The following is a 22,601-nucleotide window of genomic DNA, read 5'->3' as shown; positions in this document are numbered from 1 at the left end:
AGCATTGCTAATTAAGCAATAAAGCTTCATATATTTCACTCTTGAGGTGAAATAATCAAAACTTCTGAGAGATGTCTTGCTTCTGTTTTTATTGACTGAGTAAATGACGGAAAATTGATGGACCAATGCCTGCTTCGTTGGCAGTAGGTTGGATTCCCTTACACCTACGCCTTCATCCCTTGCTTTTTTAGCCATAGCTTTAAAAGGACAGGTTTTCTATGTGACTATAGTAAACTTTTGGGGTATGTGTTCAGGTAAAGTTGCCTCACATAAATAACAGAATCAGTGGTATCACTGATTTATACTATTATGCCGTTCTTCATGTTCTGTGCCTCTTACCTTCCTAGCATCTTTTTTTGAGCTATGCAAAACATGTGAGTTTGTAAGTTTTTCTTAATGCTTTTCTGGGCAATGTATGCCTACTCTGGGATTTTTTTTTTAACTTAGTGTTTTTGCCATTTTGCTTGATATCTTGGAGCAGGCTGTATTTCAGTTACAGCTGTGATGCTGAAATATCTAGGCTATCATGAAGCTCATGCATATTCTTTTTCACCTAAGTGATTTCACTGCTGCATTTGACTTGCACAGATTTTCTTTTGAACCTTTTAGTGTGTGGAAAAGCATCAGTTGCTTCTCTAGCTTTACTTGTGAAACATAAATCACTGGAGAATATTGGCTTCCTTTCCATTGAATCAGACTCGGGTGGGGCAGGGAGAGAAATCAAACTTGCTGTAGTTGGATAAAATCATGCATTCTAGCATGCCGTGTTACAAAATGCCTGTGTCACTTCCCAGAAATGTAAGTCTCAGGGAAATCAAGCTCATCTTTGAGCTTCATTCACCCTTGCCTTGCAAAATGGAAATGGAGGCTGTTGGACAAATTTCTTTTAAATCTTGAGTACCTAGTGTAGGGAAAACTTTAAGGATGTCATCCTAAAAAGATGTGAAGAAAAAAAAAGAAAGATGTTTTTAGAGGGTCCATATTTTTTCATTCTTTCTTTCCTTCTATTTGTGGCTCCTTTCCTTCCTGGCCTTGAGGTTGTTCTTGCGGAGTTTGTAGGATACTGCTTTGAGCCATCCTTTGCTCTTTGTGTGTGTGTTTGTAAAAAATAAAAGGGTACTGCTGGCTTGTGGCAGCTGGTGAAACTTGAAAGGAGCTTGTTTTCTGGATTAGGAGAATAAAAATAGTGATTGTTCAATGGGTAGTCCTTGGACTCTTAACTTTGTAAACATTGCGGTTGGCTTATTTTCAGAAATGGAGTGTGGAAATCAAATGAAATAATACTTGTAAGAGTCTTTTGAATAAAATCGAAGCTTTTCTAGAAAGTTACTTGGAACCCATGAGTGTTTTCCCTGCAGACCTGCTGGGGCTTGTCATAAGTGTTTATCTGCCACCTTTATCTGTGGAGTGCTTCTACTGGGCAGGCCTTCCTACCTGCCGCCTCCTTCTATTTCCACGTTGTTAAAAGAAATACTTACATTGTGCAGTGTTCCCTGTTCTTCCTTGCTTCTTTTCTCTTAAACGAATAGAACTTAATATGTTAAACCAGATGTGGGCATTACACATTCAAATCCGCAACCAAGATTTGGACTGAGATTTCTGCTGACTGCAGTTCAGTGTTTTCTGCGGAGCAGCACTTCTGCAGAGATCCACCTTTTCTGGGTAACCAGGGGAAATGCAAATCCTCAAAGTCTGCTACTGAGTGCAAGTGTGAGTAGTAAGGCCCCCAGGTGGGAGCTGCCCCAGGCTGGCACCCTGCAAGGGCTGAGAACTGGAGCAGATCCTTGTCAGACAGATGGGCAAGGGGTGAATTTGCACTTCGATGCCTTGCTCAGCACGGGTTCTGGCTGGGATGCCCTCAAAAGGCTCGTGGTAGGAGTAGTGCCTGCTCTTACAGGTAGTGATTGCACATTTTTCTTGGCTTTCACCTCTCTTTAGTCTACGTCCTCTTCACACTCTTCTTCTCGTCACCATGCTGTTAACTGTTTTGTCCAACTTCTTTGAAATTGTTCTTAGTAATGCTGCCAACAGCGACCTACCAAGCTTTCTTCAAGCCCTCATGGAGATAACATTTTGTAAATCTTGCTATCCAAACCCAGCAGTGGATGTACATTGAGACCCATATTTACAGTGAGTCCCTATTCAATGTAGTTCTTCTGTGCGGTGCCTAAACCCGGCAGTTTGGGGTGGGAATTATCTGTAGTCTCTGTTCCATGTAATGCTGGCCCAGACGTGGTGTTGAAATGAAGAAATGCCCTCAGATTTCCTGGAGTAGATAGTTTTGAGGTTAAGTACAGCTTGTGCTGTTAGTTACTGAGGTTTTTCTTCTTGAGTGGCTGCTGTGAAGCAGTGGTGGTGTGACAGGCCAGCAGGTAAGTCTCTGAAGGGAAAGGTGCTGCCCCTTCTAACGTGGCTGCTGCTGGCACTGAGCTGCATATACGAAGGTAGTTCAGAAATCTTCTCTGAAAAAAGAGAGCACAAAACTCTCCTGTGCCTGTGGCTTGCGCAAGAGGGTGCAGTTGGGAAGCGCTGGAGTAAAATCAGGGAGTGATGGTGCTAACGTAAATGCCTCCTGTGGGGAAAAGGAGATAGAGGGGGAACTGAAACGCGGATCCAGAAGAGTCTCCCAGGAGCCTAACTGCAATTGAAGGCAGAGGGAATTGTGTAAGCTTTTAGGCCAAGGAAGCTGTTGGTGTCATCTGAGGCTTGTAAAATTCATACAGCTGCTTGGAAGGACCAGTCTGAAAACTCGTCAGTCTTGGCCAAAGCTTGCTCTTCTGCCTGCGAGGACTCAGTGGAATTGTTGTTTCTGGGCTCTCACAGAGTTCTCTAACTTAGTAGTCAAGTGACTTAAATGTACTGTGTTTAATAAATTCTGTCATGCTAAAATTCCTAGGAGTTGATTTTGTTTGTTAATTTTCCCTTCCCCTGCCTCTTGGGCCCCTAAAATTTATCCAAGCACTGATTTGGCAGCTTTTCTGATTTCTTATTATTTTCTAAATAAAAGGATGCAGAGTCAAGTGTGGGCTTTATTTTTAGGTGAGGTTATCTTAGCAGAAGTGAGCTGTTCCTATTTTTTTTTTTTTTTTTTAAGGCCAGCTTATCAGTGCGATCAGAATTGCAGCTAGTTCACTTGGTTATGATCTTTTGGCTGAAGCTGTACTAAAAGAACCACTAATTGTAGCTTTGTCTTTTCCTTGTAGTAATGAATGTTATAACGATTGAAGACTATAAGAGCACATATTGGCCAAAGTTGGACAGTGCCATAGATCAGCTTTTAACTCAGAGTCCTGGTGACTACATCCCTATCTCCTATGAACAAATATACAGGTAAGGAAATCTTGTAAGTGTTACATGACTTTTTTTTTTTATTTAAAAAAAAAAAGAAGTAAATGTTCTGTCTTGCAGCCTATGCATATGTTGTTTTTGTATTTATGGGGAGGGATGAGGGAAGGTTATGTAAAGTACAGTATTTTTTAAATAGTTGGAATGGGTAAAAAATAAATGCCTTGATATCCCATGTTAATAGGAATAAATGCTAAAGAAGAAAATGTGTAAAATGTTAACATTAAAGTAAGCTCTACCACAGCTGCTTAGCATCATATATTAAGAAATGCATTGAAGTTTCAACATCCCTTTCCTCAGAGGGGAAGAAGAGAATGGCATGATAGGTGTTTGACTTGACATGGCAAAACAACTTTTGAAACATTCAGTAGGATTCAGCTTGGTGCAGTAGAAGTGGGAGAGTAAGATAAAGCAACTGATACTTCCATATCAATTGTCATTTGTGTGCTTTGAATCAGTAGATTGGGTCTGATTCCCCTCTGACCAGCCATCCTGCTGCATGCATGTGTGGTAGAGCTGTGTGAAGGACTGGCATGCAGTTCAGTGCCTTACATCTGCTTTCCTGCCTGGAGAACACTTGATTTGTGCCTGGCCTGGAGCTTTGCTTTACTTTGCTTTGAAAGGAATCTCTTCATTCACCAGAACTGCCCTGCAGACTGAGCTAGTGCACAGTTGGGAATGGCAGGGGGATGTGCTTCAAAGCCATGCTAGCGCTCTAGACAAACATACTAAATGCTTTTGAGACCTGACAGTTTCTTATGAGAGTGATAGAAACAGGTATTTTTGTTTTGTAGGTGAACAGGATAGAAAATGGGGAGCTGCTGCTGTGTTTACGGGCCCTTGCCAGCAGCACAGCTAGTAGCCTAGTGTTGCACCCTAAGGAATAAGGCAGGCAGTTCTGGAGCCTTTCAGTTCTACTGTCTTCTGCCCACTTGCTCGTAGCCACTTTGTCAATTGTTTGGGTTAGGGAACCAGATACAAGACTGGCAGGTGTTTAGTCTTCCCTTTTATCTCCAATTAAAAACTTCAGTAAAATTCCTCTTTTTTCTTCAGACTTCTGGAACTGCGGTTGTCGGGACTTAGACATCAGCATCTGTATAGACAATAAGGGCGGTCAGTTTGGTTTGAGATGCGTTTTGCAGCTTGAGTGTAAGCAATGAAAATCCTCTCCCCAGCTTGAAATCAGCTATGTGTAAACAGGCATCAAAAACAGTTAACATCTACTAATACTTGTCTCTAATTAAGAGTAGGTGTGCTTTAAAAAAAAAAACAAAAAACCACATATTAAAGGAGTAATAGGTTTTAAGTTCCTCCTATTTAACCCTTATATGTCAGGGTGACACTTAATGCAGTACTGTAGTGATGCATAGATGTCTATTGCATTAATTTTTACTATTATCAAAACAATAGGTTATAATTTAGTGTTACTCATAAAGCTAGCGTGTCAGTTCTAAAGTTTTCTTTTGAAATTATGTCTGTGGGTGTAGCTACTCTGACACAGCCTCTTCCAGCTGAGAGATTTATTTACTTAATTTTAGAGTGTCCTTTTGCTTGACTTACAGTCTAGACAAGCTAGATTGAAGATGGAAGAAAAAGAGTTCCTTTTCATTGAATTTATTGATGATGCTTGCTTGGAGTATTATAGAAAATATGTATCAGACTTAGGATTTAGATCCTCTGTTTCTGTAGGCTAGTTCTTTACTCTGAAAAATAGGCTGTTTTTTATCTCAAGTGGTTCAAACAGCTACATATCTTATTTTTTTACAGTGAAATTGAGCTGAAAATACAGTGGCCTTTTTGATCATAATTGTGCTGAATAAAGGAATCGAGGTTTCTATAACGCAAATGTGAAATACATTAATAGACACACACTAGCTAGTGTATTTGATGTGATAGGTGGTAACTGTAGATGTCTACTCCACAGCAGTGAAAGTTGGGAGAGAACTTTTAAGGTGTGTATACAGATACTTACCGTGGATCAGCTTACACATAAGTTATCAAAGTGTGCTTTTTGACTGTTTTCATCTCCGAGTATAGTTGCTTCCTATCAAAAGGGTTTAATATTGATGGGAAGTTGTAATGAAAACTGAGATAAGGAAATGTGAGCAGTTAAGTTTTATTCTCTGTCCTTTCTGAAGGTAATGCAGTTAGATCAGTGTTCTTCAAGACAACTTGCAAGTCTCAAATCTCCATACCTCTCATTAAACGTTGATCTCCTAATGTCCTGCTTGAGTCTTCCCTCTTTGTTAAGGTGCTTGGTTATGTTAAAAGACTGACAAGCTGGTGACTTCTTTTGGGGTAATAGCAGGGCAAGGATGAATCACAGAGTCAGCCTGCAATCAGGAACTGAAAACAGGATCTGAAAATGGGGAAGTAACCTCTAAATAGAAGTGTTGAGATAAAAAAAGTACAAATGCCCTGCATGTACATATGAAATCTAGTGTTTGGCTACAAGAACCTTGCTGAAGTAAGTGTAGTGATAGCGCATGTAACGATAAGCAGATGCACCCTAAAATTCAGTTTAGTTGCAGAGTTATAAATGAAGTTATAGCCAGGGCTATGCACTGGCTAGTTACTGAGCAAGCTTAAGGTCATTTGTTGTTGTTGACTTGCTGGGTGGTTTACAAGAGATCACAAAAGTCTTTCTGGCTTTCCTTACCCGTGTTTCTTTCTTTGATCAAAATTAAATTCATGTTTATGCTGTTACTAGCTTGTTCCAAACTAGGATCTGCCATTGATAGACTTCATGTGAAAGAAACAGGACTTCTACTATTATTTAAATAACATTAAACTACAGATACACATTTATTTTCCCAATATAATAGGTGGGATGGTGCAGGGTGTGTTTTCTAAGAAGTGGTGTGGCTTGCCAAATGAAAAGACTTTGCATAAGGATGAATAAAGTAATTTTGGTGCCTTTGAAGTTGTCAAAGGTATTAAATAAAAACTTCTGAAAGGTAAAGGAATGTTCAATCTGTTAAGGATTATCTGCTAGTAAAACCTTCCAGAAGACTCAGAGTGGCAGTTACTGAACGAGAATGTTGGATAGGCCCCTGAAGTCTTGGAGCTGGTACCTAACCTCTCCCTTGCATTACAAAATTACGGTAGCCCTTAGTTGTTTTAATCCCTTTTTTATTTTTATTTTTTCAGTTCATTTTCCTTTGTAACACCTGCTCAGTAGGGAATTGGAATGTAATTATTCCCATAGAGGGACGTGATGCTGCTGTACCATGTCTTTAGCCTTTAGGTACTACTATAAGTATAAAGTATTAAAGTCTGGGATCTGGACCTGGCTGGAAATAAGTTGGTCTGTGCATGTTCTAAGAGCAGTCTCTGGGCTAAACTGCTTGCTGCCGCAGTAGTGGGGGGGGGGAGAAGGTTTGGCTTGCCTAAGATATCAGGTGAGGTCTCTCTTTGCCTCTTGATTTTTGGCAGCTGGCTTTCAAAGTGCTGACTTGAAAGAATGAAAGCGCTGAAGTAAAGTTAAGAACTGCTTGGTGCTGCTAATGCCCTGAAGATGAATACTGTAACGTAACTTGGGGCTGAAAATAGTGTGTGTGTGTGTTCATGTGTATATCCATACCTGCACGTATGGATATGCACACCGTTATATGTGTGTATAAATATATACAAACAGTTTAACAACTGCTGTAAATGTGCTTTCAGTACATGGAGTCATTGCAGATATGCTGTTATTGCAGTATGAAAACAATGAAATGTTCTAATAAAGCAAAAGTGGCACTGAAGAACAACAGAGTTAATACAGCCAAGCCTTCATGGAATGCAGAATGAAAGTTTTGTTGCTCTTTCTCTGTGTCTTTGCTTATTATGAGAGATGTATATATATTTAATTTAGGATTTAAGTCATAATAGATGGAATAACCTGCATAGGTCTTTATTTTTAGAACTCTTTGCTAATTCTGTTTAAAGCACTAGTATGATTTCAGTACAACTTCTCTGACTGCCTGCCAGTGGTGTCCATCTTTTAACAGGGGTTTTGCCCTAGGACGTACATGTATGATAATCCTTTAACCTGCTTAGTTTTCTGGGGACTTTATTCACGTTATTATTGTGGGGGGAGAAGAGCCAGGACTAGGAGTGTGCTGTTGACAGAGTTATCTTGTCTGTTCAGAAGTGCACTCTTGAGAGAATTCATTGTAAGTTAAAGCCAAGTTGGGTGGGGGCAAGTGGTGATGGACACTGGGGCCTTCAGGCAAGACCAAAGAGTCTGCTGGAGCTCATTCCAAGCTTAGGGCTGTATTAAAAAGTTCAGCAATCATTCACTTAAACCTGTTAGCCTCTAAGTTGAGACTTGAACAAAATATTTTGAAGTCTGTTATCCCTCATTGCAAACTGTTGTGAGTTCATCGTTTGTTCCTATATTTGTTTCTGCAGTTGTGTGTATAAGTGTGTATGCCAGCAGCATTCGGAACAGATGTATAGTGACCTAATAAAAAAGATAACTAACCACTTAGAGAGAGTCTCAAAGGAGCTGCAGGTAAGAAGCTGCACAATCTAATTCTATCTTTCCTGGGATCTGTGACTATATTGCAGCATGTAGATGGCCTGTGGAGGGGATTGCCATTAAGACTAATTTACACTAGCTTACTAAATTGAGGACTACTTAATTCACTGCCTGACAGAACAGCAACTGCTAGGTCTGGTTGTATAGCACGGCTTAGCCTTAGAGAGATGCTCCATGTGGATGGAGAGCAATGCCTAACATTTAATATCATGTAGAATCAAAGACTGGAGAATGGGAAATCTATTGTGTAATCTAGTGTGTAAATACTTCAGTCAAACATGATCCGAGCGTGTGACATTGATGTCTGCCATTGCTGTGCTAATCTATATAAACTGTTTGTGGCCTTTGTGCCTCAAAAGCAGCACAGAAATGAAAATCTAAAGGAAGAAGTTAAAGTGAATTTAATATGAATTGTGAAATTCCATGAATAATATGAATAACTGCATATGAAAATCGTGTGCTACAATTTATTCTGCATTTTTCTTGCCTATCTGTAGATGTCAGTGGTTTACAGCAGTCCTAAGAGAACTTGTATGTCCCTATGCTCTCTACATCTTATTCGTGCATCCATGTTTGTTTTCATGTGTGTTCCTTGTTGAAAATTACTTTGGGACTAGAATTTCCAGACACATTCTTGACGTTGTTATCACTCTAGCAACAACACTGTTTTATTTCCTTACAGCTTTGTCACTTCCAAAACTGATGTTTGATTTCTGTACTGACTTGTGTTGAGTCAAATAGATGCATCAAATGAGTAGGAACCCTAAGCTACGGCAGCTTCTTTAGTGCTTCTAATAACTGAGAGCTAATTTCAGTCAGTCAAAAGCAGTCTTACTGCTGTTAACTGCAGCAGGTACTTCTGTCTAAACATGCGTGTCTGTCAAAATACACATCCCTGTGATCATTCTGATGTTCTTCTCCCTTGTCACTCTACTGTTGCTTTCCTTATAAAAATAATAAGAAGCCAGCAAAGCAACAACCTGAATTTGACGGATACGGTATTTGGGACAGTCTTTGACTAGGAAATATTTAGGTCATCTTGAGCTAGGTTCTTTGCTGCTTCTTTTCTGTTTTACTATTTCTCATTTCTCACACAATGACATTCTCCTCTGTTCTGTAAAAAATCTGCTAAAGCAGACATAATACATTTAGAATAAAGTCTTCCCTTGGTCCTGCTGAACTGGTGCAGCCTGTACATTTTTTCTCTGATTGTGAGAATGAGGAATCATTGCAGTTGTATGGGTTTGACTAGTGCTTATGATACATCCCATAGTAGTGTGGTATGCTGCTTTGCTTTGAATTTGGGAATACCTCAAATTCTTTTCTGGGTGGTAGTCCTTGATTGATTTTTCCTAAGTTCTGAAACTAACTGAGCAGCTGGGTTTAAAGGTCGCTATATACATGCATTAACTTTTTCTGCCTAAAACCAAGGTTGTCTTCGGAACATCTGTTGTTAGAAGAATACTTGAGACAACTATTGAATGCAATCTTTGTCTTGCAAAAGGTTTCTTATGTAGGTTAGACACGCCTTATGGCGGGTGGCAAGACTGCTGTCAATATGGCATGATATCATCTTTGAGTGACTTTGTTTTTGGATGGTAAATCCAGCTTTTTTGAGCTGCTGGAAGAAAAACTTGTATGCCTTAAAATCTGTTCCATAAAGAAGCTGTTTTAACTAGAGACTGTCAAATAGTCTCTTAAGAAATTACTGCATTGTATTTTGATATTCTTATCTCTATGATCTTAATAGGTTTTGGTGACGGTTAGTTCCTTTATTGGGTTTAATGATGAAACATGGTGTTAGGTCTTTACCCAACCACCACCAACAAAAAATTTATCTTGTAAATGTTGGTCCCGTGGAAGTTTCTGGTTCACACGGGCAAGCAATAAATACATACATAGTGTGAATCTTTTCAATGTGCAATAAGTGGTGGTTTGCTAACTCTGAGAAACTCACTCCACCTGCCAACAATATTTAACCAAATTGTGGAGTTCTGTTTAGTTGTCAATGTGCAACTTAATGCAAGATACATAAATATTTTTGCATGCAGAGAGGCACAAGTAGCCTGATACCAGAATATTGATTTTATGTCAGAAAGCAGATGCCATGTAAACTGAAATGGCAGGCAAATGCAAAGTGATTTTGGATAAGCCAAACAACTTATTTGCATAGAAATGCAACAGTTTTATGGCAGGTGGATTGCAGAATATCTGTGTAACCAACATGCCAGAGCAAGCTGTTTCCTACAAGAACAACTCATCAGCAGCAAAAGCAGTAAAACTGTCAGGTACCAAATTGTGGAAGCATCCAAGTGCACCGGTCAGACTTGCTCTTGCTTGTTTCTTGCTGTGCTGGAGTTTATCCTCTTTCTTTGTGGCATTCACTGCAGAAGTTCCTTTTTTTTTTTTTTGCCCGGCGAGCTTGCCTCTGGCTGAAAGCAGATGGGTGGCAATGGGTGAGGTTGGGCTGGGTGTCCCCCTGGTCGTCCATCCCCTGCTGACTTTGCTCGTGGTGACTGCACTCCCCAAGGTCTGCCCCCTGGGTTTTCAGCCCGAGAAATTAATTAGCTGTGCTGGGGGAAGCATTATGAAAATGTGGGTGTGCTGATGAATGCTCTGCGTGCGAGGCATTGGGTGAAAAGCAGTGAGCATTACCTGCCGGGAGGGGCGTTTAAATGAGATGAATTACCAGGTGTTGTATCAGCAGCCCTTTGAGACGGGGCCTCCTGTATCTCAGGACATTTCTAGCTCCCTCCTGGCTACACAAGGAAATGATCCCTCTTCAGGCTGCTTCATGGAGAGACCATATCTGAGCGAGGATTGCCTTCCTTTCCTGCAGTGGATGCCTGACAGGTTTCTCTGCATGAGTAAGGATGTGTTGCCACATGAAGCTTCCAGTAATTAAGAGAACGAAGTTTTCCTAACCCTTGAGTTGGTCAGAATTTTTGACTATTTGTGTTTAGGAGGAAAAAGAAAATTGGTTGGCTGCAGAACACACAAATGAACATATTTTCTGGTGTCTTGAGGCTTATGACGCCTGTCCGCATATTGATGATTTTTTTTTTCAAGGTGCTTTATTTGGAAACATTTTATTGGTAATGGACATAGCCCATTATGTTGCGGTTTAAAATAATGGCAGCTGTTTTCGTGGGTAAGTGCTGAGTCATTCAGAGGTATGAGATAGGGTGGATACACAGACATACTTTCAAACTAAATGCATTTGTTTTTTTAAAACAGTAAAACTATATTTGCATTAATGACGAGTGCTTGGCCTAAACATATTCTCCTGTGCTCTGATAGTCATTTAAAACTAATTACAGTGTCCATCACGTATCTCTTCATCAAATGACACTGGGAACTATTTTAAGAATTGACCCATGGATGGCCCATGATAAAAGTGCTTTTTTTGTGCAAGTGTAGTTAAGTATTTTTGTTTTAGTTAGAAATATCGATAATTCCTTTAGGAAATGACTGAGAGCTGAAAAACAACTCTGTCATGTTATGCATGGCTTTTATGTCAGAGTAAAAGAGAAAAAGGGATCTATTGATTTTAAATCCTGACCAGAAACAGTTCAGTTCACCAACTGTAATTCCTATGTTCGGTGAAGTTAATAAGTGAAACATTAATCTGACAGTTACTACGCTGATAAACACGGTTTGTCAGAGGCCAGCTTCTGAACTTCAGATTAGGTTCTGAACTTCTTTGTTCATTTCTTTAGAAACAGTTGTGTAACTTTCAATATTTTTCCTGATTACAGGAGTAAAGCGTGAAGCTTCAAGTGGCTTGTCATGTTTACCTTGCGAGCCTTACCGTGTAGTCAGGTGCTATAAAATGCAGCCAAGCAGAGCCTTGAGTGAGTGGTGAAACTGAACTGTGGGCAGTGTTCGGTACCTCACAGCACTTCATCATATTTATACCTTAAGGTAATTTACCCCAAAGAGTTCTGCAGATATGTTTTGCTTTACTCGTAGTAGTTTCTTGAGCACTTCTGTAGGAAACAAATCTGCCACCGCTATGTCCTGCCTATAGGAAAAGAGCATAAATAGATGGGGAAAAACGGCAGTGAAAACTTGCATTTTCTGTTTTCTTACTAGGTATGTTAACTATTACTGCTTCTTGAAGTTCTTTAGCATCAAGTGTACGGCTGGTTACTCTAGAGTACATTTTTCAAAGAGGAAACTCAAAGTGGCCAATTATCTGGTCTATAATATTTCCAAGGGAGAAAAATACCATTCTAGTGCCATGGGCATCCGTCCATCAGTTTTTCCAAGGAACATTGCTTAACCATCTGTGAAACAAGCTTTTAATGCTGTGATCACACCCAATTGAATCAGATCAAATGAACGGTAGTAGAACTTTTTTATCCAAAGCCAGATGTGGTAGAAACACGTGCATCTTGATGTAGATAACAGAAAGAAGGCTGTTGACTTGAGACAGAGGTAGGGATCACCATGTTGCCAGCAGCAATCCCATTGTTCCAAGCAAGCTAACCTAAGGAAAGCATCCTTGCCTGCAGCTTTTCAAAAAGGCTGAGATCCCTGCAGTCGCTCTTGCTTTCTTGTCCCACTAAACCAAGGGCAGCAGACCCTGGTGTAGTTGCAGAAGGATGTAAGCGAATGCGTATGGATTTACTGGATAGAGAAGGTTCTGCAGATTTCTTAGGACTAAACAGTTTTGACAGTGCTTCGATATCATGTAGTTTTGTTTCCCAGACGTATTGAATGGAAATGGAAACGGCGTGTACGTGTACCTTTGAAGGATCATGCTCTAAGACAATTAGGAGTCTTTAATGATGCTGTAGAGCTCGAGGGCAGACTTGAAAAGGATGACACAGTCAGTCTTTGAATGAATTGTACTTTGGCTTGATACCTGTTTTTCATAAAAAGTTTCGATAGCACGTTTGTCTAGTGACACAGACCTGGGGATCGCATATCTTGTCCACAGGACAAAGTAAATAAACGATGCTTTACTGAGGAAGAACAAAAGCTGCCTTAAAAGACGCAGACCTCTTACATGAAGAACAAGTTAGTTTGTGTAGTTAGAGCTGTTCTCCCTTTTCACTTGGCAGGCGTGGGAGAGACTCTGCAGCGTGTGTGCTGGCTTTTTGGCAGTGAGTGTGTTCCCAGGAAAATGGAGCTGCCCATTCAGTGTAAGAATGCAAGCTTTACCAAGTATACTGCTGATCGTGCCAGATGAGTGTTCATAAACAGATTAGCTTTGTGTTCTCAAACAAAGACCTGTTGTCATCGTTTCTCTCTTGTGAGCCATTTCTGAGTTGTCTTGAGCCAGCAGCCTCTCTTCTGATGTTTGTTCTTTCATATGTTCTGTCAAAGTGTGATATTCAAATTGGAAAACAAAAACAAAAAACATATTTTTCATGTATACACAAGTTCATTGAAATGACTTGATGGTAGATTTCAGACGGGGCAAGGGTAACGTTGTGTACCAGGTCTCTTAATGCTTGTTTTCTTTGAAGGCATCTACATCTTGTGTCATCCTTTCTCAAATGTCTTTTTTTGTTAATTCTCATGTCTCTTGGTGCTGAGATGTCCACTGTGATGTGCAAGGAGATGTGTAAATGACGTCCTTAACATCAGCGTTTCACAGCAGCCATAGCATTTTCTGCTAGGAAAGGCTTCTCAAAAGCAAGCTGAAGTTGTAAAACAAATGCAGCCCAGCCATGAATTGAGAAGTCCAACCATGCTTTCACTGCTCCTGTGAACAGGCACGTTAAATGGTTGCTACTAGAAAACCATTCTTAACCCTATGAGTGTTAGATGAGAGCAATTGTAGGAGAGGATTTAAGCTGTTTCCCCATGTAGAGGCTCTTGACAGAGGGACTGAATTGCCAGATTGATGGGATTCAGAGTAGGGTGTGGAGGAATGAAGGTTCTTCTTCCTTTCAAGACTAGCAGCACATTTGTCTTTTTCTGTTTGAAGAGCTGCTTTCATATGTCCCTCAGGTACAATAGGAGTGGTTTTTAAAGACTTAATATTTTCTGGGGGGTTGTAAGGAGTCAATATCTTTTAACTTTTTTCCCCCCATCTGTAATTAAAGTAGCTGAACGGATGTGTTGTTGTTTCTGGACTAATAAGACCAAGAGTTTTTTTTTTTTTATTTTTTTATTTTTTTTTTTTTTTAATAAAAATCTTAGTATAATCAGTTTCTCTCTTTTTTTTTTTTTTTAATGGCTATGGCAGAATGTATATAGATTTTAGATGCACGTCTACTCTAATGGTGCCGATTTAATGCAATAATCTTAGCAACATCTATTTACTTGTGACAGCACACGTTCAGCTTGGTGCCATGCACTCCTGGTTGGTTGTAAAATTAATGTAGTTTATACAAAGCTAGTCCCACTCTAGTTATTGTCTTAATAATGTGAATGTAAGTATGTGGAGGAAGTTCTGCTGGTGAAACAAGTAATTGAGATCAGGCTGGCGGTTTGGAGCAGCTGTACAATAACACCCTAATGAACAGAAAACAGCGAGATGTTTGTTTTCCCCACGCTGAGCACAGAAATTCACAGATGACCTGTGAAAGCACCGTTACTGAGCTTTCTTTGGCCTATGTGTTATTTTTTTCCTCCTTAAGTTTCCATATCAAACAATAATTGAGGAGTGTTTGATTGTCAAGCTCTTGCTTTGGGAACAAGGAGAATGGAGCAGTCAGGGCCTTCTTGCTAGTGCCTTCACTGCGGGGTTGTGAGGGTTGCCACAAAACAGTATCATAAAAATAAAGCTCCCAGATAACTGCTCTGTCAGTGTGAGCTATGTTAAGGTCATGACTGCTTTCCACAGGTTAAGACCAAGGCTGAGCATTTTGCCTGATGCTAGTGAGTGCTTCCCCTGGGGCTTTAGGACTCTCCCAGTCCCTCGTCTTCACCCAGCGCAGTTGTTTTCTGCTCGCCTGTAGGGTGGAGGGAGCCAACAAGTCAACAACTTCAGGTATTCTCTGAAGGCTTGAGGTTGTTCCCAGAAGGTGGTTGGGTGTGAATTTGTTTTTCCTCTCTTAAAACTGCTCTCTCAATGTGACACAGGCTTTGTGAAGTGAGCAAACAGGTTTCTGTGGAGGAAAAAGTTATCGAACCTTAATGTCCCCTGTAAAAAGGAACGGCAAGCTGGATGCTTTCTGCAGGATAAAGGCTGCACATGCGACTAAATCCTTTACTGTCCAGACAACTCCAGTCTTTTTCTTTAAAACGAAGAGTGCAAACTCGGTGTGAGAAGAGCAGCACCCTGTGTCAGGCTATTGTCTCCTTTTGTTTGATGTGCTCTTTGAAACAGAACTTTCTTTTTTCTTTAATCTTCTAAGTTGTGTACCGAGTCGTTACAAATCTGAGAGTATAACCATATTTAAAGGTGAGGTTAGAAAGGAGGGAAGCAAGCATACACGTTGCTTAGAAATGCAGATTTCACTGCATGTGATTTGCAACAAATCGTATATGTAATTACATATGAAAAGGAGAACCTGGAGCTCGCTGCTGTACGTTGTTGGAATTTTGAACTAAAATTTGTTTGACCGCCCCTGAGAACTGCATCTGCAAAAAGATTAAAAAGTGATGATCAAAATGAGGAATAACCAGATACAACCTTTGGCAACGATACATGGAATAAAATTCTTTATTCCTTTGCCAGTTTTGCTTTCCTTTCTGAAATGTCTGCTCTGTATCTGCGTTTGCTGTGAAAATTACCCACATGTTCATCAAGCATGTTAAGCAGGGAAGCTAAAGAAGCTAATATGAAGGAAAAATGTTTCATGGGTTGAGAGCACTTAATGGAGCAAAAAGTCAGTGTGAACTCTTAACCGTGTTATTGGGGCCCCTGCTTGAATGTCCATGCAAAATCTGCTTCTAAAAGCTAAGAGCTGGAAGTTGCCATAAGGTGCAGCCAGCCCGGAGCACAGCTCGCACCGCAGATGCTTTGGCTTGAGAAAAATCTTTCAGCTTGTTTTCTCGCAAGGTTTGTGTTGCTGCTGCATTTTTCATCCTTTCTTGCCCAGTGCTGTAGGAAAGGAAAAACAGTGCAAGAGAAGGGAAGGCAGCTTGTAAGCAGGCAGCACTTTGTCCTGGGGTGCGTGCAGGGCCCTGAGCAGCAGAAGCTCCGGCAGCTCATCCCCTGCCTCCGGAGGGATGAAGATGGCAAGAGGTGGGCAGCAGCCGAGCGCTCTATGTGGGCAGCTTGGGACAGAGCAGGGAGAAGTGGAGGAGCACTTTGCCCCATCCACTTCCATCCCTGGCTGTGTAAGTGCACTCCTGAATGCTCTAATGTGGCTCCCCGGCGCTGTGAACCAGGCAGTTATGAAACAAGCCGTGGTTACTGCTTCCCATTTTCCTGCTTCACCTCTCAATTTAACTTAGCTTGCTGTGGAATACATCTTTACAGCTTCCTTATTTTTTTTTTCTTTGAGACTGATGGCACTCTGCACAGCAAATAGCAGCGCTGTCACTGTGGTGCCTGGCGTAACGTTGGCACCTTCAGCTTTTGTGTGGCAGTGTTTTGCCTGGGGCTGCACGGCAGTGCTGTGTGTTGGAGGACTGCTCGACACCCTGCATATTTGCCTTGCCTTAGGTGACCCAGCTGAAACTCTGAAACGTTTTCTGTGCAGGGCAGTGCTCCCTGGAGCTGGGGGATGTGCTGCGTGCCAGCCTGGGTGCCAGGCAGCTGCTTCACGTCACCCTGCTGCCTTGGAGCAGGAGCCCACGGGGGGATCAGTGCACACACCACAGCACTCGATGAAATCTCATTACAGACCCCAGACCTGACAGGCAGCTTTTTCAAAAAGAATGTTTGCCCTTCAATAACTGTTTGTATTTGCATATGCTAAGTACAGGTTTGTCCTAGGCATGCTGTAGTGCTTATCCAATGCACCTTTTGCTAGGCACTGACACGCAGTCCTAGGCAGAAACCTCTTACTGGTGAGAACTTCTTTTTTGCTGGAGGGAGCGATAGCAGAAACTCTGGAATGATGTGTGGCTTGTTTTGTGTAGGTTTAGTGTATCAAATACTTGGTAGATCTTGGAGTTTGCCATGAAAGCATAGCCTGTGCTGTTCCAAATCTTTCCCTTGTTCCAATGACAACCTGACTTTTATGGTTTCTTGCAGGCCAGCCCTCCAGATCTCTATATTGAAAGATTTAACGTAGCTCTTGGACAGTATATGGGAGCATTGCAGAGCATTGTGCCTCTTTTCATATATATGGTAAGTTTTAGAAAATTCTTTTCAAATAACGTATGTCCATGTGCATAATGCTGACTGAAAGGGAAAAGAATAAAATGCAGCTATAATGGTTTTTCGTACAGAACTTGGGATGCATGCCTGCTTTTGCATAGAGTTCTGATCAAGTTGTGTGGGGAGAAGAAAGGGAGGTCATGCTTTTAAATGCAGAGCTTCACAACTGGTTTTCTACCCTGATATTTCTTTCTTGGGAATGATTTTTATTTGGGTTGGAAAAAAGCCTTACCAAGTAGGCTGTTGTTTATATCTTTTTGAGATACTTTATTGGCTAGTTATACATTGGCTTGGTTGTTTGGGCAGATTACAAAGATGATTTTCTTGCTTTAAATTGAACAAATTCAGACTAGACAGCCAAGGACTTCTGCCTGAAAGATTTTTTTTTTTTTTTGTAGATGTCTTTGTCAGTTGACAGAGCAATTTAGAGTGTTGATGGGACGAAGGCAAACTTATTTTCATAGCTATGTCAAGCACACTTGCAGAGATTCAGAACCCATTGACTATAACTGTTTGTCGTGCAGATTATGTACTTTATGAAGTCTTCTGTACCTCTGAAGAAGTATAGCATCTGCTTGACTTTTGTCAAAATGCCAAGACTTTTATTGCTTTTTTTAGGGTAATGTATAACTCAAGCTTGGAATTTGCCCTTCTCCCAGAAATGGTCCTTGCATGGACATTGCTTAGAAATAATAAATAAATAAATAAATAAAATTGTCTTTTAGGACAGAATCATCTTGGAAAAAAAAAAAAGAATAGGTTAAATAACCTAACCTCAAATTCTTCAAAAAGTTATTCTCATTGATAGGAAAGTTTGTATTTTCTGTGTCTGTACTTGAAATGAAGAAGTTTGCTAGTCTTTCAGCACAGTGTCACCCAAATTTGTTGCTTTACAACAGAAAGCTGTCTTTCTTGATCTGGGTTTCTTCTGATGTAGTCTTATAAAGATAAATATTAGATAAATATAATATATTTATAAATATATTTATAATAAATTATCTTTATAAAGATAAATATTAGATAAATTATCTAATTTATCCAAAACGAAATCCAGTTGCCTCACTTGTAAGCAAGGGGTTTGTTCATGGTGACAATTTTTATTTTTCTTCCAGTTCCTATCATAAAATAACAAGGGAGAGAGACTTTCTCCCTCTTGCATTTGGCATTTTTAGGTGCTGGCCATTTTTCTGCCAGTGTGTACTTGACTTGTTACAGGCAGGTGTTTAAGCGATCTCAGAATTTAATATCCGTTTACAAATGGAGATAAGCTGTTCTAGGTGTGCTTTTATTGAATGCTCAGCGTTGTCACAGAGGTTCTTCCATCATGGAGGTCAACAAATCTTTAACAATTATGACTGCAGAAACTGTCACATCAAAAAGAAATGTTAATGATGGTCATAAACAAGGCTATGTATCATTATAAGCCTTGCCTATGTGGCTAGACAAGGTATAATTGCTTAATAGATTTCCATATCCTTCTTTGTACACAACTGTGGTTTCCTCTAATGAGGAGTGTGTGATATTCCCTCACTTTTTAATTTTTAGAGTTTGAGTCTAAGTGATATGTGAGCGCTGAATGGTTGGTGAGTAATAAACAGATCTGTACGATGAAGAGTTGGGTAGTAATTTTGGTTACTTGTTTTCTGTGAGATCCAAAAGAAGTGCAAGTGCTCTATTTTTGTTATTTTAAATTGAATGTCTTTAACGCAGTAAAACCCAATTCCTGCACACACTTTCTCATTCAAGTGACTTAATTCAACATAGGCTTGAGCGTTAGTGACTGCATGGGATGTGGAAGATACCTTTAGAAAAGAAAGGACAAAAAATGTTTTCCTTTCTAAGTTTTTCTGTATGCGTTTGGAAGTCCTTGTATGCACAGTCACTTACAGCCTTACATTGTTGTATCTCATTGAGTTTTCTCTCATGCAGCAGCAGTTTCCTTTATTTAGACAAGAAAGTACAGTAACAAAATGATTACAAGAGGTGAAAGGCTAATTATTCTATAATACAAATTACAGCTTTGCAGTTGCTCCCATAGGTTCTTTCAAAGTATTTTTAGATGCAGTGGACCAAGTTGTTGGACTCTGCCTTTTTATCAGGAATTGCGAGCTTTCCCTTTTTTGGCAGTGATGTAGCTGTTTTAGTTGGGAGTTTCCAAGGTTGTGGAGTTCGTAGAATGGAATCCCAGAGCCGTGGAATGGCTGGGGTAGGAAGGGACCTTAAAGAGCATCTGGTTCCAACCCCCTGCCATGGGCAGGGATGCCTTTATCAGCTGCACTGATGCTTCTTCTGAGAGGATGCTTATATTACTGCTTAGGAGAAGTTCAAATATGCATTTATATATTTAAAAATCTAGGAAACCAAAGAAAACTTAAAGGTTTGTAATGCAACTGGGACATGTCGTTGTCTCTCAGCAAGAGGCTTTGCAATTTTCTTTAGGCTCAGTCCTGTGTGTTTGAAACAAGCAGCAGCAATTCTCTTCTCTCCACTGATGCTTACCAAACCATGTTGCTGTTTGTATGCTGGAAATACAGGGAAGGGGGGCTCTTAACCAGCTTGTATGTGCTGGCCAAGCTCTGGAGTGATGGTTGAGGGGGCTGACTTGCTGGGAGATTTCTCTTTTTCCTTCTTTTGCTAGGAGCAGGAATGATTTTCATATGGTGATGGATTTTTCCATCTGCTGCTGCTATATGGGACATTTTAAGGAAGGATGGAGATCCAAAATACTTTTTCCCTCCAAGATTTAGTGGGTTTAAGCCTCTTCAAAACTTCTTGGATAGAGCCACAGATAAAGCAAACAAAACTTGAAGTCTGCACATAATGCTTTATTCCACAGAACGATTCCTAGTAAATAACTGCTCTGTTCTGTATTTTTATAAACCTAAACGATGTTATTATATGCTTAGACTGTAAATATGACAGTATACTGCACACATGAAAGAATAAAAATCATTTCTACTTCAAGAAAAATTAAAATCAGCCTTTAGAAGGTAATAGGTTCTTAATCACTAATTAAATATAGAGAGGTAGTTGAAAATCTGTTATGTTGTGGTCTGAAATGAGCCTAATACTTGTGAGCCCTGTAGTTTTTGGATAGTTGAGATTAGAACTTTTTTCATTACCTCCAAAATGTTACTGTTCTTAGTGGGTGGCACTGTGCTTTGCGTATTAGCTAGAGGGCATGGTGTGTGCGTGTGTCTGTGTATGGGTGAGGTAATGAGCATTCTTGTAGGTTAGTTGGCTCTGAAGAGTTTTTTTTGCTTTCCTTTTAAAAGTATTAGCAGCATCACAAATCGCTGTGTGGCGGTTTCTAAAAGAAATGATTGTAATACCTGAGTTTCTCAGGTATTGATATCTTTATACTTTTTACCTGTCTGCTAAACCTTTAGGTGACATTGGCACGCTTTTCAAGAAATACTGATACAACCTAGCTAGTGAAATATTACATGAAAAATGTTCCTGTCTTTCCGCTGACAAAAATGGGGAAGATGACAGCTCTTCTGCTCTTCTCCTCTCAGCACTCTGGATTAGAAGTGAAGAGAAGGAAAGAAGTTATTTCCTTAGCTGCGTGCATCTTGTCCATCAGCGTACCTCATAGGATGAATTAGTTCGCTGCTGTCCCATTCTGGTTGAGATTGGTAGCTGGTGGGTGCCTGGTGGCACAAAGTCAGGAAGCTGGAGGTAGAAATGGAAGTGAGGTCTGGTGAAGGACTGAAAGTAAGCCTAATACTTTCTAGAAAACGTAGAGGAGAACTTCAGTTACTGTGAATTTCAGTTGCAATGACAATTAACCATTGACCAACAAACAAACAAAAACAGATAAAGTTAGGCTGTTAGGACTGCCTTTCTTCTAACAGGTTCAGTTTTCATGAAAGGTTAAAAACCAAACAAACAAGCCACTAACCACCCAAACAAAAAACCCACAAAATAAACAAAAACAAACCCAAACCAATCCAAAACCAAAAACTGAGGCTGAATGCTTGCCTTGAAAATGTGAGTGGTTTCTGCAGGCAAAGTTCATTGTGCTATGTATATAGTTTTATTAATGCCTACGAGTATGGATTTCATAGAAAATATAATGATTGCTCTGAGGGTTAAGATACTCTCTCTCCCAATAAATCTATTAATTTAAGTGTTCCAGAACAGAATTTCTGATTAAGTTGGTTTTCTGTGAATATCTCTATGCACCTCTTTATCATGAAAGTTGTCCAGATGAAATCAGTTGGTCTATTTCCATGTCAGTATTAAACTGATAGGACATCTATCTTTAAACAACTACTTTTTTTAGTTATTTGAAATTCACCTATAAATAAAATACACACAATAAATCTTTCTATTAATTGCAGGTTTGGAGTTGAGGAGTAGCACCAAGTAGTACATTAGATTTGAAGCCCCTCAAGGAACTCATGAATAGAATTTCCTCTGAGGGCTAAGGAGATGAATTTATTAATGATGGGTGGGCCAAGAAAATTGAATCCCCAAATTTTTTATGTAGGTTAGTTTTTTATAGGTTTGTATATATATATTGCTTATTTCTGCAGTTCGATCATTTTATGTATTTGTCCTCTGAGATTATCAGTGAACCACAGATGTGGATAGCTCTACTGCTGATTTATTACTGGTATTCATGATTTATTAACAGGTATGTTAATGCCTGTTTTAATGGCTTAATCACTTTTAGACGTTGGTAAAAAGGGTTTTTGTTGTTATAAACATACCTAGCCCTATTTCGGTATTACAGCTTCTATAATGTTCTAAAACGATGTGTTTTTCTACAGATTCTTCTGACTTAATATGGAGGTGTATCAGTAGATATATATATACATATATATATATTTTTTTTAAAAAAGCACATCCATAGGTAATTATTAATGTCAGTAGTACCGCATGCATTGTTAATTTTAAATACATGGCTTTCATTGTACAGGACTGTTCTATGCAATATAAATGCAGGCACCAAGGAAGCACTTTGCAGGTCAAATGTTCAACAATTTTAAATTTTGAGCTATTTTCTGCAGGGGGAAAAGTTTAATTTTATTTTGTGTTATGAGAAACAATCTTGAAAACTTCTGTCTTATTTTCCAGAATAAATTTTACATAGAAACCAAGCTTAACAGAGACTTAAAAGATGACCTTATAAAGCTGTTTACGGAACATGTTGCAGAAAAGCACATTTACAACCTAATGCGTAAGTATGCTTATTGAATTTTTCTTATAATGGGAGTCTGGAAAACTGCAGTGGTTTCACATATTGCAGAAATCTCTAGCAAATAGAGAGAAAATGGCAAACCGTTAGAGGGCTTAAATACAAATTCCTTTTGAAGTCATAGGAAGGCTGTTTCTTCTGTATTGTTTCTCATTATGAGTTGAAAAATAAGTGTATTAAAATTAAGCCTTCGTTACCAAATTAGTAACTGCTGATATACCACGTGAAAGAGTATGGCAGGTACTGTAATATTTTTAAAATATTTTATGTGAAGTCAGGGTTGCTTGAGTATT

At 39.6% G+C, this 22,601-nt stretch overlaps 1 protein-coding gene across 5 annotated transcripts in view; it reads left to right on the top strand.

Moving 5' to 3' along the window:
• Window positions 1–22,601, top strand: part of CACUL1 (CDK2 associated cullin domain 1) — a 46,556-nt gene that overhangs the window by 2,663 nt on the left and 21,292 nt on the right. For all 5 annotated transcript variants that reach the window (XR_014618617.1, XM_084290311.1, XM_084290312.1 and 2 more), the window contains exons 2-5: window positions 3,204–3,330; window positions 7,741–7,843; window positions 16,977–17,072; window positions 22,188–22,290. Coding sequence is in view for 4 of the 5 variants with exons in the window: in XM_084290311.1 (XP_084146437.1) it covers window positions 3,204–3,330; window positions 7,741–7,843; window positions 16,977–17,072; window positions 22,188–22,290 (429 nt within the window). In the remaining variant the exon portion in view is untranslated. The remainder of the gene's footprint in view (window positions 1–3,203; window positions 3,331–7,740; window positions 7,844–16,976; window positions 17,073–22,187; window positions 22,291–22,601) is intronic.

This window comes from Netta rufina (assembly GCF_964035555.1).
Source record: "Netta rufina genome assembly, chromosome: 7".
Classification (NCBI taxonomy): domain Eukaryota; kingdom Metazoa; phylum Chordata; class Aves; order Anseriformes; family Anatidae; genus Netta; species Netta rufina.
Note: the sequence above shows the minus strand (reverse complement) of the source record. Positions and strands in the feature narration are given on the sequence as shown.